Below are 14,062 nucleotides of genomic sequence, written 5' to 3'. Positions count from 1 at the left end.
GCTGTCACAGGAAAGATTTTGTTTAATCATACTGAGATCTGAAACATAAGGGTAGCAGTCTTGTATGGTCCTCATAAACTGAATGTACTTGATGTGGATTTAAATTTAATGAGGTTTTTAAGCTGTTGTTTTTTGAATGTTCTTTCCTGTTTTACAAAAAAACAACTTTTCATACTTTAATTTAAATACAATCCATAAACATACAATGGTTTCATGAAACAACACTGAACACTGTCAAGTAGAGGACTGTGCATATTTACACAGGTGTAAAACAGATTCTATGATCACTGTTCAAACCGCAGTCAAGACGTGCGGTCTCAGATGAGATATTTGAACAGTTCACACTTGTGTAAACCTTGGGTGTACCATGTCATAGCACAACAACAGAAGTTCAGTAATATTCTCACACACATTTCAAGCAATTCCATTAATGGTAGTTAATGGTTTAAACCCTGGTGACCATTTTCAAGCCATGCAACACTATCACGCATTTACAAAAACGTGCTGTTAACTTTCATAGCCAAGTTTCTCCATAACAGACATACACGTGTCTTGTATAAGTTTGACAACATTAGGTGGCATGTTTTCTTTCCATATGTTGATTTTATGAGGTGATATTTCCCCTTCATACATGAGATTGTACAGATTTGTGGATGTGGCAAACATGAGTTGGTTTAAGGCTCCAGGTGTAAAGGGCACTCTGAGAAAATGCTGTATCTTTCCTGCTGTCTCCATGGGAAACTCTACAATGTCCTCAAACTTGACAGTGAGGTAGGTTTGCGTGGGAAGGTCACTGTTCACTCTGAGTGCAGCGGAGTTGTAAGCCGACCAGAGATGAGCCAAAAGCAACACAGGGTCAGGCTCGGTCTGGGCGAGGATAGCCTGCAGGCGTTGGAACTCTGGTCCCAGCCTTGTGCATCCCTGCTTGTTACTATCCCTTCCACGCTTAAATATCTCTGACACGTGCTTTAGAACGTTTTTACGAGAGTACAGACTCGGCTTGCTATTGTACAGCATTAGGTAAATCCAGGAACGCGGGTCTCTAACTACATGTATGGAACGAAACGAGAGACCGATGACTTCATGAATAAAGGGTAGTTTAAAAGCCCAGCTTCCGCTGGCCAAGTTTAGCACGGGGCAGGCATTAGGGTATGTCCTCAAATGTTGCTGTACCTCTCTGATGTATCCTCCATGCCTCTCTTCCCTCACTCTTTTTCTTCTTCTTCTTGTCTGTCTCTGCTTTGCTAGTGGCTTTCTTCTTTTTATCCCTTTCTCCTTTTCATCGAAAGCATCTCCTGCTGTTTCGATACCGTTCTTATATAAATGGATGTTCTGAAGGTGAAGTTTAACGTTGTGTGCAATGGAATGAAACCACCCCTGTATGGCTTTGAACATTCCTCTGCGTGCATCTACTCTCGACCACTCACAAGCATCCACCAAAGGGTCTAAGTAAAATTCAGTGTCCGGGAATTGCAGATGTGTTGTGGGTACTCTGAGGTAGACAAAGTCAGAGGTGTTGTAGAAAAGGTGCTCTAGGATCTCTACTCCCGATCCAGGCATGGAGATGATGATAATAACTGGCAAAGGGTTATGGCTTAGATCAAAGTATATGGATGTTTTGCTGACTTCACTTGAGACAGACCTACTTGTCAACTGAATACTACATACAGCCTGCTCACAGCTACGGGAAACAAACAAAAGCTCAAGTCCCCAGAGCAAGAGCACAGACACTAGAGTGCAATAAATGAAGTTTTTAATGGAAATACTAAATTTTCTTTTCATGGTCAAAACTGCAACAGCCAGACACAGTGTAAACCCTGCTGTAATATTAATGGCAATTGCAAAGTCTAACTCTGAATCTTTTGTGTTTTGATCTGGCACATTTTGAATTCCCAAACCGAAATGAATAATCCGATGTTTGTCCTCCACTTTAGCAAATCCTGCAAAGCCAAGGAAGCTGTGTCTAGCCTTTATGTCTTTATAATTTGTTGCAATTGATACGATGGTTTCTGTGTCATTAAGAGTTATAGATAGTCTTACTCCATTTTTGCTGTTGTCAATGAATCTACAGTCAGACACTTTGACATAAGGGCCGTGCATTATGTAGGCCACTCTGGTGACTTTGGTCTCCATGGGGAATGTCACATTAACGTACTGAGTCCACCTCTTTTTGAACTCGGCTGCTTGCTCTGTCTCTTGTATCCTGGCAACTGGACTAGCTCCCTGGCTGTCCAGCCAAAACATTTTATAATGAGCATCCCATACATCCATCAGTGCCCCGTTGTACTTATGCAGAGACCTATAAGGCACATATCTGAAATCAATGTCAAGGTTGTGGAAGAAGGCACTAAGTGTATTCACCGGTGAGCCTTCCTGTTTCTCCACATGGTCTAACACAAGTAAAGTCTGAGAATTGAGCAGAGTCAGAGCCCTGTACACACTCTTAAGCTTGATTGCGGAGGAATAGGCTGCGACTGACTCCCCACTAACAAACAGCATGTGTTGATATGAGGAGGCAGTGATGATCTCACCATCAGTGTCTCCGGCCTCCTTCTCTCCCCATCGTAACCATTTGCCACACTCTCCTAATTGCCCCTCCCACGGTTCATTGCACTGGCTGGTGGGAGAGGGAGAAAATACTAGCACGTTGTTTAGGTAGCTGTGTTTAGGTCCATACAGGGCCTCTGAGACAAAAACCTGCCCATTAGGGGCAAAAGTGAATGAGTTCTGATCAGGATGTTCATGCCCTGGGTTAAAATTACTCCAGCCCTCCACCCAGGAGTAAGGTTTTGCATGAACGATATCATAGACGGCCCTGCCGCCTAATTTACCAGATTTAAAGGAGACGAAGGTGTTGTCTTGTGCATATGGCAACCCAGCCCCAAATGTCACTACACCCCAGTTTGTGAATATGTGCACCTGTGCTTTTCCAAACTCAGGCGGAGGTCGGGGGGTAAACTGAGGGGCGAACCAGATGAACTCTGTGTGCAATGTGGCCCAGCGCTGTGCTGCTGACTGTACCATGGGTCCATCTCTGGGCCTGTGTTTTCGGACCTGCTGAGCCAACCAGTTACCCCAGCCGTTATGGAGCACAAATGCATCAAGGAATACCAGTTGACTCTCCGGTCCATAGAACCAGTTATAGTTGGAGTCTGCAATTCCGACCGTTCTCTGGAACCCTGGGAGTAGGGTGGCGTAGTAAAACATGAAGTGAGCTTTCAGCCAGTTGTTTTGTGTGTTGTCAATGTTAAAGTGACGTTGTGCAAGAAAAACATACTGAGTGATGGACTTGGCAGTGTAGCTACCGTATGCCACCCCTTCATCTAGCGACCCATCCACAACGTGGCTAAGGAGGAACATGGTCTTCTCCATGTAGTTTACTGCCACCTGTTTCCACATCATAGTTTCAGGGTCATCATGCTCCCCTACCACAATAGCTCCTGTTAGGATGGCAAGGATGTTGGTGGCTTGGTGGTTCTGGAGGAATTGCTTTCCCCATCCTCGGTGTTTGGACAGCTCATACAGCTCCTCCGTCACAGAGCGGATTTTCCTCAGGTACCGTATCCTGCGCTCTGTGTCCAGGTAGGTGTAAACGAAGTCATACGCTGTGGCGAACCCTGTGAGAGAATGGGCCATGGGCACCTCGTCGTTTGGGGCACTGGTCACCATCCAATCAGGATACTCAGCCATTCGATCCATGTACTTCACAAAGAACTGAGAGGCAATGGTGTCCTCGGGGCATAAGAGACAATAGAGAGCAAGAGGGGGAAGATTGTTGCCATAAATCTCATTCCACTTTCTGCCAAAATCCTCATGGCTCTCTGGTGGCAGATAAAACACTTGATTGGACAGCATGGTGACAACAGCATTTCGGATCACTTTGAAAATGTGGCTGTGAGTGGTGATAGATGCCTTTTTCAACAATCGCATTTCAACATGGTCAAAGTACAGATTGGGATGACAGTTTTCTGACATGCCTTTCCTTTGCTTGGAGTCTTTTGTGTGCTGTTGCAGTTCAGCTTTCTCTATATCCTCAGTGTTAGAAGCATATTTTTCTGAGACATTGAATATGCCAGCAAAGGTAAAACCAGCTGCCAAGAGACAGAAAAGAACTGCAGATCGTTCTAGGGACTCAACAGCCATGACACAAGAAACAGATGTGAATTTTTTTACCAGTGAAACCCCTCCTTCTTCCCTCAGAAAATCGTTGGAAACTGTCACCGCACAGTCAGCCACCAAACAATGCCCATTTCATAAGCATAACACGGATTTTGCTCTTTTTGTTAATGACTTAGTGAATCCATTGGTGGTATAAGATTGGAACTCACATTACTAACTGTATAGATAGCAAAAACTTGGTTCATGTAGGCTTGTCAGATTTATCCAAGCGATACTTGGAAGCAGATCATACTCCAGCTGGTTCAACAGTTGCTCTTAATAATGTGATGCGTCACTTCAGTGAAACGGACATTGTAGTTAACGCAACTTTCTGATTTGAAATAACATTTTTACACGATTAAATGTTAACAAATCGTTTGTTTTAATATGCGTTACAACATTTTTAGCATTCTAATTTAAAGCGAAAACTGTTGTCCCTATAAACTACGTTTGTTCTTTGGTTGCTGTTTTTCTTCCTTTGCATAATCCCCAGGGCTCTCCCAAAGACAAATGAAGGAAACTGTTCACCTCAGAGCATTCATCTGCGTAAAAAGTCTCCCATTCGTCGGATTCCAACGGGCCCTCCAATTTCTCTTATTTGACTGCCAAATCCATCATACTGATCTTTACATAAATAAAAAGAAACATCTCACATTCTCGGTTCCTCGGTGCGATGCTTCTGTAGGCGAAAACGAGTTCTTCTACAAAAACAAGACATCCATAATCTGACTTTCTTGTATTCTCTGGCGCCCGAAGATACAGCAAAGCGAGATAATCCACTCTAATCCACTCTAAAACCCATTTAAAATCGCACTGCTGCTTGGGATTCGCTCCTTTAATTACCTATCCACGTATATATTATTTTCTCCTCTATACACGTATGGAAAAAGGTACGCTTATTTCCCAAGTAATATTTACAAGCCAACTGGATGCTGCTGGGGATACAATATTTGCATCCCCATAAAATTTGGAAAGTAACGTTAGGCGCTTACTTGCTGTTACAGCAGGCGACGAAAACTTAAATTTCGAATATAATGGCGAGAAAAGTAGTGATAGTCGATAGGGGGCGCAACCATGCTGTTTAAAGCAGCTCGAAAAGATTTTTCTGTGGTATGAATAAGTGGAGATCAACTAATTTTAGCTATTTAAATAAGTAAAATAAAACATTTGCGACAATTGTGCTATAAGAGCAGAAACTGCACATGTGTTTTGATTATAATTAATTCGGTTCAAATGCCTTCAAATGATGCATACAAATAATTTGCGTTCTTTCTAGCTGTAGCATATAATCTGGGTGGCCTTTTAAAGAAACTTGAAGCAAAGATTTTTTCCAAATGCAGTATTCCAGTGTTTAAATTGAAACAGTAAATAAACCTTAAATGTATGCAGTTAGTATTGGTAAAAAAAAAAAGTTAAATCAACATCATGTCCAGCTATGCGCAAATTCTTCAACTGCATCAGACAGTGTCATAATGTCACAGGTCTACTATGAGTTACCATTTAAAACTCCCTAAAGAACCCCTATTACTTATATTAACTACCTTGACACATTGTACTGGCCAGGAGCATTTTAAACAAAATATTATTGCAGGTTTTATATAAAATGTTACTGCTATTGGTGTAGTCCTTGACCAGTATTCACAACATGAAGACATAACTATCTGGAGATTAATGATATGTTCCATAGTACTGAACATTTAGAGAGTAGCCTCAAACTTGTGTCAGAGTTATTGTACAGTACTAAACACTACTCATACAATTCATTCATTCATTCATTCATTCCAAACAACTGATCTCACATTAAAAATTCACAAACAAAAATCTCAAAACAGCCCAGAGAACAGAAAAGAAGACAATACAAAACTTCTACGTGACAAATAGTACACGACCACCAAAATGATTAGAAACGAGATCTCTCTTGAAGGAATCTGATATTCATTCAATCTGCCTGGAGTAGATGGGAGCAGACAGGAGTTTGTTAATCCTCTTTCTTGGCCTCTGAGCTCTTTTGCTCCTCAGCCTTCTGCTCCGCAGACGTCGCCCCCTGTGTGTCCTCAGAGTGACTCTGTAACAGGAGCGGCGAAGAGTCACTCTGTGAGCTGTCGTCTGGCACTGCCGTGCAGATGCCATATAACACAAAAACCACAAGACCCAGGGGCAGGCTGAGCAGCAGGCAAACAAAGCCCGGAGCATTCTGGAACATTGACTGAAGAAAAGCCAGAGTACAGACATCCGTGTTAATACATCAAACTGTTTATCAAAACACTCTGTATCCAAGACGGTAATATTCTAAATATTAGACTCAGGTAAATACTCGATAAGAATACAACGTTTCGGATCGAGGCTTGCTCATTCATCCTTGGGTACACATTTAGACACAACGACAAGCGTTGCAGACGTTTCCCTCCCATTATGCTAACACGTCAAACTCACCATTAAAGTGCTCTTTGCATTGTAAACAGTTCTATGGATCTGTTGAAAGAATCCATTCCCTCCAAGCAACTGAAAAAGAGAGGCAGGATTTCACTGGAGCCTTTCAGTATATTACCCAAGACAAATGTGAGACATAGGGGGATGACTGTGTGATAGACAAACTTCACACCTGAGCTGTTCCATCCAGAATACTATCAAGGAACTGAACCAGATCCTCCAAGGTCTCAATCTGTTGCTTTGGCAGATAGTATCCATCATTGGAGAGGTTTAAAGCAATGATGGAGGGCATCAAAACCTCACTGCAAAGTACAGAGAACATGATCTGATACATGTCCAACTAGAGGAAGGAAGTGTTTGTGGAAGGAAATTTTGCTGAGCAGTCAGACCAAGAAGAGAGACTTCCTAGTTTTCATTTTTTGCTCTTTTTTTTTTTTTTGCACTCACCCCATCACTAAACCATTGATGTAGGCATTCCCATTCATGTATCCAAACTGGAATTCTCTGGAAAAGGTTATAGTTACTTATTTAATAGCATAATCACCTCACAGTGTTCTTGAGTAATTCATGCTTGCTGATCAAAAATCCAGAACTGTTTCAAACAATAACTTTATTTTATATTAAGAATGAAGTATCTGTATTGTGTTATTGTTTAGAATAAATACTTTGTTCAGTTGGTTTCCAACTCACCTGTTGTAATGGTTTCTGTATTCTGTTGCAATTCTTTCCATCAGAGTCTTATAACTAAGAGAGGTTAGACAATGACTTAAATACTTGGATAAAAGAAACACTTGGGGTATTCATAAATTTTTAAGTTGTCTATATTGTAGTTGATGCATAGTTATGATTTGACAGCCCAGTAAAAAGTTGACACGGAACGTCACAGGTCCTCTTACCGAATACTCTCTTCAGACGGATTCATCTCATCTACAACAGCTAGTGCTACAAGTTTACCTGCGAAAGACAGGAAACAAAAACCACAATGTTACAAGTCAAATAAATAAGTGAATAAATCATTTCTGTTTTAAAACTGTATGATAGTCATGCGTCATGACTTCCTCAATGAAATATACTGTTAAACGAGAGAGAACTGTGTTTAACAGTGTTAGATCAACGTTACAAGCCAAATAAACAAATGAAAAAATCATTTATAATACATTTCAAAAAATGTATTATATGGTCATGTGTCATGATTTCCTAAATGAAACATATTGTTACAAGAGTGAGAACCCAGTTTTAATGTGTTAAATCTGTGTCTATCGGTTTAAGATCTGAGATTCTTAATGTCAGATCAGTATTTCTCAGTGTCAGATCCATGTCTATCAGTATAAAATCTGCATTTATCAGTGTCATATCTCTGTTTCTCAGCATGGGATCTGTATTTATCAGCCTCAGGTCTGTGTTTATCTGCATTAGTTTTATGGAACCAGCATTAAATCCATCACATGCTATGGTCTGCCTCCCACTGGCCAAAATGAAACATTTCTGTGTACTTCAAAGAGCAGTTAAAACAGGTGTAATACTTTAAAGTAGGCCTACTTGTTTCCCCCATGTGATAAAGAGTGAAGCTATCCATCTGCTGATAACCAAGGAAACGCTCTCGGTTTACCCAGGCGGAGAGATCACCATCCTCATATTCTGCATTAAGAATCAGAAGAGAAACCAGTTCTACGTCATTCTATTTAAACACGCAAATTTGTCATTCCACAGTATCAACACGGTTCTCAAGAACATAGCTATTTGTATGTTTGTTTTTTTTTATTATTATTTTATATAGGCTTACATAACATAAAAAGAAGCAACTATTGCGTATGATACTTTTTTATTCACAATGCTTGGATCCTCTGTGAACTCAGTTTCTTTAGCAACTAAGGACCTTCAAAATGTAAAGCACACTTGAAACATAAAGCATGAGTTTAAAAAAAAAAAAAAAAAAAAGAAACAAACATGGTATACGTCAAAAGAAGACTGTTGACTCAGGGGGAGGACAGTTATCTCTACACACATCTCTCAAACAAGTGTTCTCATTAAGAGAAAGGGCTGTGCCTAGTAACGTCTAGTCTTATCCCAAGTCTCTACATCATCAGATTAAAACTGAGGAGTTTAGCAGTCCACTGTGGAATTACCACTTTTACAGATATTCCTGACAGGAGATTGATGCAACAAATTCTTACAGGTGTGAGACATCAGAGCATGACTGAAGGTGAGCAAGCTTGATTTGCCAGATTTGAGTTTATGGGCACGTTTAGATCTGAGCTACTTATGAAGCCAAAATCAAGTCCAAAATCAGTATATATACTGAGATTGGTAACCTCAATACATGTGATTACAGATATCAAAATGACACTGAACTCACTGATCTCAAGCACAGAGAGAACGAGTATAAGTAGATACATAAACATTGACAAGTGTTTGCAGCAGAGTGTGCATTTGCTCAGATATTCACGTGCTCTTTCCTGTGTTTGTTTAAGGTTGCTGTAGACATTAATGACTAATATATCAAATATACCAAACTAGTTTTTCAAGACTGGCAACAAGTAACATCAAATTTTAGCCAACTACGGTTTTAATTCATGGATAACTAAACTCACGAGCACAGATCAAGCAACAACCACAATTGCTACAGCATAGGATCTCTAAGGTACACCATGTGTGTACCTCAAAGGTTTCAAATGTATGAATATGGAGCTATGACATTAAGTGGACATTCTATTCTATTCTATCCCATTTCTTTGAAGAGTGGAGTTGGAGAAAAAGGAAATATCTCAGTGATTACAAAATAATTGCTGTTAATTAAGAAGAGGATTGTGATGAGTCTCTCGGTATGAGAGCTTCTTCATTTCATCTTTGAGCGTGCTTTGAGAGACTCATGGATGTTTTGACTATCCATGTGGTGGAGGACTCCACCAACAGCGCAGTGTTTCGAGTTCAGGTTCACTGCGCTGATCCTTTCCTGTTAAACTTTTGGCTCCACAAAGCTTTTTTCTACAATGGGGAGCTCCAACAGACCGACACCTTAAGGAAGGAGGGATGCCTGGGGTTGGAGTTCATTCTGCGGGTTCTACATCGCTCCCCACGCCATCCAAATGAACATTATTGGTGTCCGTTCTTGGTGTCCCTCTGTCTAGATGCCCAAATTTTCCGTTACCACCTGCTCCCACATCCACAATGGAATGGCACTATCAGGGAGGCCATGAATGGAAACAGCTTGGTGCTCAGGCGAGACTGCCATAGACAAGCAGCAAAGACCACAGATACTGCCCATCGTAAAGACAAGGCCCAACCATAGATACAGATAGCATTGAAGGCAGCTCACCCCATGCATTTCAAAACCCATGGATGCATTTCACCAAAGACATGGACCACACAGACAAAGCCCTCCATACTACAGTTGACCATAAAGACAACTTACAAGAGATTATCTACATTATTATCTACAGAGAAAAAGTTCACCAGCAACTAACAAGTTCACAAGAGAACTTGCCCATTATGGAACACAATCAATCAAGAGACAGCTACGAGTGAAAATTACCCTGGTTTTGATTAATTGAAAGTATATACTCAAAGAACATACAAGAAATAATGTAGTTACAAAGTAATACTGCTAATTTATTACTACTAATGATTATTAATATCTTTACTCTTTAGGCTGACAGGCAAATGTGTCAAATGTGTTTTGTGAAAAAGAAATTTTGGCATCTGAAAATTTTACTAATTCAGTTCTTAAATAAAGCCTAATTATTATGGATTCTTACCACTGTACAAGTAGTATGTTCCATCCTTAAATACTGCTACAGTAGGCACACCTTGAAGAGTAACTGCCTGATTTCAGAAAAAAAGACAAGGTAATTGTTGAGCATTGTGGTTTCAAAATGAGAGACTTTTTCAGACCGAAAGAAAAAAGAAAGACAAGACATAAAAGTCTTACCTTTGGTAGAATATTTTCAGGGGCAGAGAAAAAATGGATGTAAACTATATATTCGGCTGCCACTTTGAGGTACTCCTCCTGAAACAGAGAGAGAGAGAGCGTGGGATCCACAGCAGCATATCAGCAGCAACTCTCCAAGTTATGCTCTTCACAAAATCCCTCAGGTCATTTCACATGACCCGAGACTAGACAGCAGAAATTACGACATTGATACTACACCCCAATAATCATTCATCAAATGTTGTACCTTGAGAGAAGATTCTCCGCCGATGTAGACAAAAAAGAGGTCATGACGACTCATGACATGCTGGAACAAATGTGGGCTGGTGAGTGGCCTGACAATGGGTCTTCATTAGATGAAAAGAAAATGACGGAAAATATCAGTTAATTATTTGAGAATATTTATCAGAGAGTGAAAGCATCTGCTAAAACTGCCTGGCCAACATGACAGTCTTTAATACATGTATCAGTACCCAGCCACTCTGTTGGTGAAGTCAATGATGGCATCCTTTGTTCTGGGACCTTTGTAGTCAAAGGATTGGTCACCCTTGAATCTTGAAGAGAAGAATAATGGAATGACATGACAGGTAGAATAACAAAGAACGTCATGCTATGGAACATAATATAAGATAAAAACAGGATAGACATAGGATTAACTATGAACATTAGTCATGATTCCTAACCATTCCAAAGATGATGGTGAAAATGTCACACTCACAGTTTTATTGTAGGATACCCACGGATACCAAACTCTGAAGCAACATCTGAAAAAAAAGGATAATTTCTTCATTTAAGTAATGTAAAGCCCTCTGCCTTTAGGAAGTCTTTCTATTCTCTAACGAGTGCCTGTATGCCATCACAAAGTACATTATTAGCAGGGCTCAGTTCCAGTTGCTCAGTCAAATCAAATATTATCAGTAGTTGTTCCGTGCAATCTAACTAATTCAGTTTGTTCAAGTAAGATGCCCTCATTTAGATGTGTTTGATAGGGATACCTGCCATTATGAATGCTTCTGTCATTACAAACTTTCTGTAATAAGAAGTATATAATGTGGTACACTGACAAACTCAGCTCTCCTGTGTTCCATCCAAAGAGCTAAAGCAAGGTGCTTAAAATAGCCTACAGGAGAGGATTTGGGCTAATACAATAGCAGTATTGATCTCTCAAGCAAAGAGAAACCCTCGAAAAAAAGTATGTAATGTAAAGAGATTTATGCATAAGAATGACTGCAAACACAGGCTATATGCTCTGGCCATCTGGTTAATGTCAATCTGTTAAAGTAAGACCACCCTTGTTTTAAACAGCATCTTGGAGTCGTCAGGCTCTCTCGACTAATCCTATCAAGCAACTGATTAGCTTGTCGTGCCATCCGAACTATTCTCTCATTGGTTGCTTAGCGATCACCTGCTGGCCTCACTGTTCTGTCGCCAAGAAAAAATACGTAAATTCAAGAGAAATATACAAGGCAATACGTCCACTTCCCATTAATCTTTGTGACAAATTACACATAAATATATTCCATAACAGCAACGTGTGTCATTGAAGTTCGTTATCGGTCTCCAATTCTTTCCAGACTAATTAGTCTTACTCACTATTATGGACTGTGGTGTCAATCTTGCCCACGTTCACCGGAGAGCCCAAACTTTTCAACTCCGCACCCACTTCGTACCATACCGACTCGAACACTTTGCAATAATCACACCAAGGAGCATAGAACTGTAATGGGGAAAATGATTAAAAACTCGGCTACGGCGACATAAAAGAGTGCAAAGAAAAGTGTGATCAATAAAGGTATAGTACTCACTTCAACTAGCCACGGCTCATTCAGCCTGGTCTCCTTAAACCTGCATTAGTTTTGTTGAACAGCCAAACAGAAAACGTGACTTGATATAAAACTCACATAATAAATGATTGACAGAAACTTTAGTTATAACATTATTTGTGGATAAATTACACCGTTACTTAGGTAAGTGGTAAAGGGGGAGAACGAACCATGAGTTTAAATTCCAATACTGAATTTATGATAAAAAGCTTATCAGCACATCAGTTGACCAGTATTATAATCAGTTACAGTAGTCCTGAACTGTGCTCATCACTTACGTGCCATCGAGTTCTTCAACATATGCTGCCACTACCGTAATGTTCAACAGAAACACTGCCAAATTACAAACAACAATTCTCTGTTTCAGTCCATTTCGCCTCAGTTACATCTTTGGATGATGCAAATCAAGATATAAGTATACATGTTATTTTGTTAAAAAGGTATTTTGATCAATGTATTTGTTTGTTGGTTGCACGCCTACCTTTCAGGACGAAGTGTCTAATTCTTGCCATCTTGTGGAAATAGAAACAGTTACAAAAACGTGAAGCGACCAGCTGCACAATGAGTCGCAACGTGGCGTCAGCGCTTTCAGACAGTTTCACACAAGATAACCGATTACCGCTGATCGTGCACTACATAAGCGCCTTTGCTTAACATAAATTCACAAAGGGTAGGAGCGGATGTACGTGATTTTGGATAGGGTTTACAATTCTTTTAAGGGCTTTTAATGTAAGTTAGTCGTAGTTTGTGAGGGTAGGCGATTTACCTATTTTCAAGTGTTATTTTTCAGCCGGGATGCTTTATTTATTGAACTTACGAGAATATTTTTCATTTGAAAATGCTTTTTGCATGCTCTGTAAATTGTGACCACTTACGCCATATATCAGAGTAACCAACAGCAGAATAAAGGCGACATGCCTAAATTGGATACCAGGGTCATGGATTGACCTGATTAGAGAAACATAGTTTAAAAGATGTAGGCTTGTGCACCTGTCTCAGGAAGCTGGCAGGGAACCACACCAGAAAGAAAAACTTGGAGCCAAAACGATAACGATTCATTAGCCTTTTTAAAGAGATGCACATTTCGGACTAGTTTCGGCTCTGGCGATGTTATGTGCCTAAACCACAAATTTGTACTTAGAAAAAAGTTCCGGCAGATGGTGCTGTCCACCATCAAATTTTGGCGTGCATCACAAGGGGCGAACTGCTAGTGATGAATGGATTTCTTCACTGCCAGGGCCCAATATTACCCAGTTTACCGAGTATGGAACATTAACAACTGGACGTACACTGGACAAGTAGGAATTTTTTTGGGGGGGGGGGGGGGGGGGGGGTATATTAAGTAACCAAACCTGCCTATATGTTCGCAGTGATGTCTGACTGTATGTATGTACAGTGCTGCTTGGAAGTTCGTGAATCCTTTAGAATTCTGTGGGTGGCAAAAGTATGTGAACCTTTGCTTTCAGTATCTGGTATGACCTCCTTGTGCAGTGATAACTGCAACTGAACGTTTCCGGAAACTGTTTATCAATCCTACACATCGGTTTGGAGGAATTTTAGCCCATTCCATCGTACAGAACAGCTTCAACTCTGGGATGTTAGTGGGTTTCCTCACATGAACTGCTCGCTTCAGGTCCTTCCACAACATTTCTATAGGATTACGGTCAGGACTTTAATTTGGTCATTCCAAAACATTAACTTTCTTTAACCATTCTTTGGCGGA

The 14,062-nt window shown here is 40.4% G+C and overlaps 2 protein-coding genes across 2 annotated transcripts; both read right to left on the bottom strand.

Annotated features, from left to right (window-relative positions):
- Nucleotides 1–507: 507 nt before the first annotated feature.
- dsela (dermatan sulfate epimerase like a) lies at nt 508–4,143 on the bottom strand. Its single transcript, XM_030775856.1, has one exon. The coding sequence runs from the start codon at nt 4,141–4,143 to the stop codon at nt 508–510; it is 3,636 nt and encodes a 1,211-aa protein (XP_030631716.1).
- Nucleotides 4,144–6,136: 1,993 nt separating this feature from the next.
- On the bottom strand, nt 6,137–12,851 carry tmx3a (thioredoxin related transmembrane protein 3a). The gene is made up of 16 exons (XM_030774686.1): nt 12,821–12,851; nt 12,618–12,672; nt 12,322–12,361; nt 12,110–12,233; nt 11,235–11,280; nt 10,990–11,070; nt 10,764–10,863; nt 10,517–10,594; nt 10,344–10,410; nt 8,128–8,226; nt 7,485–7,542; nt 7,279–7,332; nt 7,036–7,092; nt 6,761–6,890; nt 6,592–6,660; nt 6,137–6,364 (listed from the first exon to the last, which is right to left on the bottom strand). The coding sequence occupies exons 1-16, from the start codon at nt 12,849–12,851 to the stop codon at nt 6,137–6,139; spliced, it is 1,317 nt and encodes a 438-aa protein (XP_030630546.1).
- Between the last annotated feature and the right edge of the window lie 1,211 nt (nt 12,852–14,062).

This window comes from Chanos chanos, chromosome 5, assembly GCF_902362185.1.
Source record: "Chanos chanos chromosome 5, fChaCha1.1, whole genome shotgun sequence".
NCBI lineage: Eukaryota > Metazoa > Chordata > Actinopteri > Gonorynchiformes > Chanidae > Chanos > Chanos chanos.
The sequence above is the reverse complement of the archived record's forward strand: the minus strand, read 5'-3'. Positions and strand labels throughout refer to the sequence as shown.

Coding starts and splice junctions, on each gene's coding strand:
- tmx3a (XM_030774686.1), bottom strand. CDS start 12,851: ATGGCAAGAATTAGACACTTCGTCCTGAAAG. Junction 12,362..12,617: donor GTTGAAGAACTCGATGGCAC/GTAAGTGATGAG, acceptor AAACTAATGCAG/GTTTAAGGAGACCAGGCTGA. Junction 12,234..12,321: donor ATGAGCCGTGGCTAGTTGAA/GTGAGTACTATA, acceptor TCCCCATTACAG/TTCTATGCTCCTTGGTGTGA.
- dsela (XM_030775856.1), bottom strand. CDS start 4,143: ATGGCTGTTGAGTCCCTAGAACGATCTGCAGTTCTTTTCTGTCTCTTG.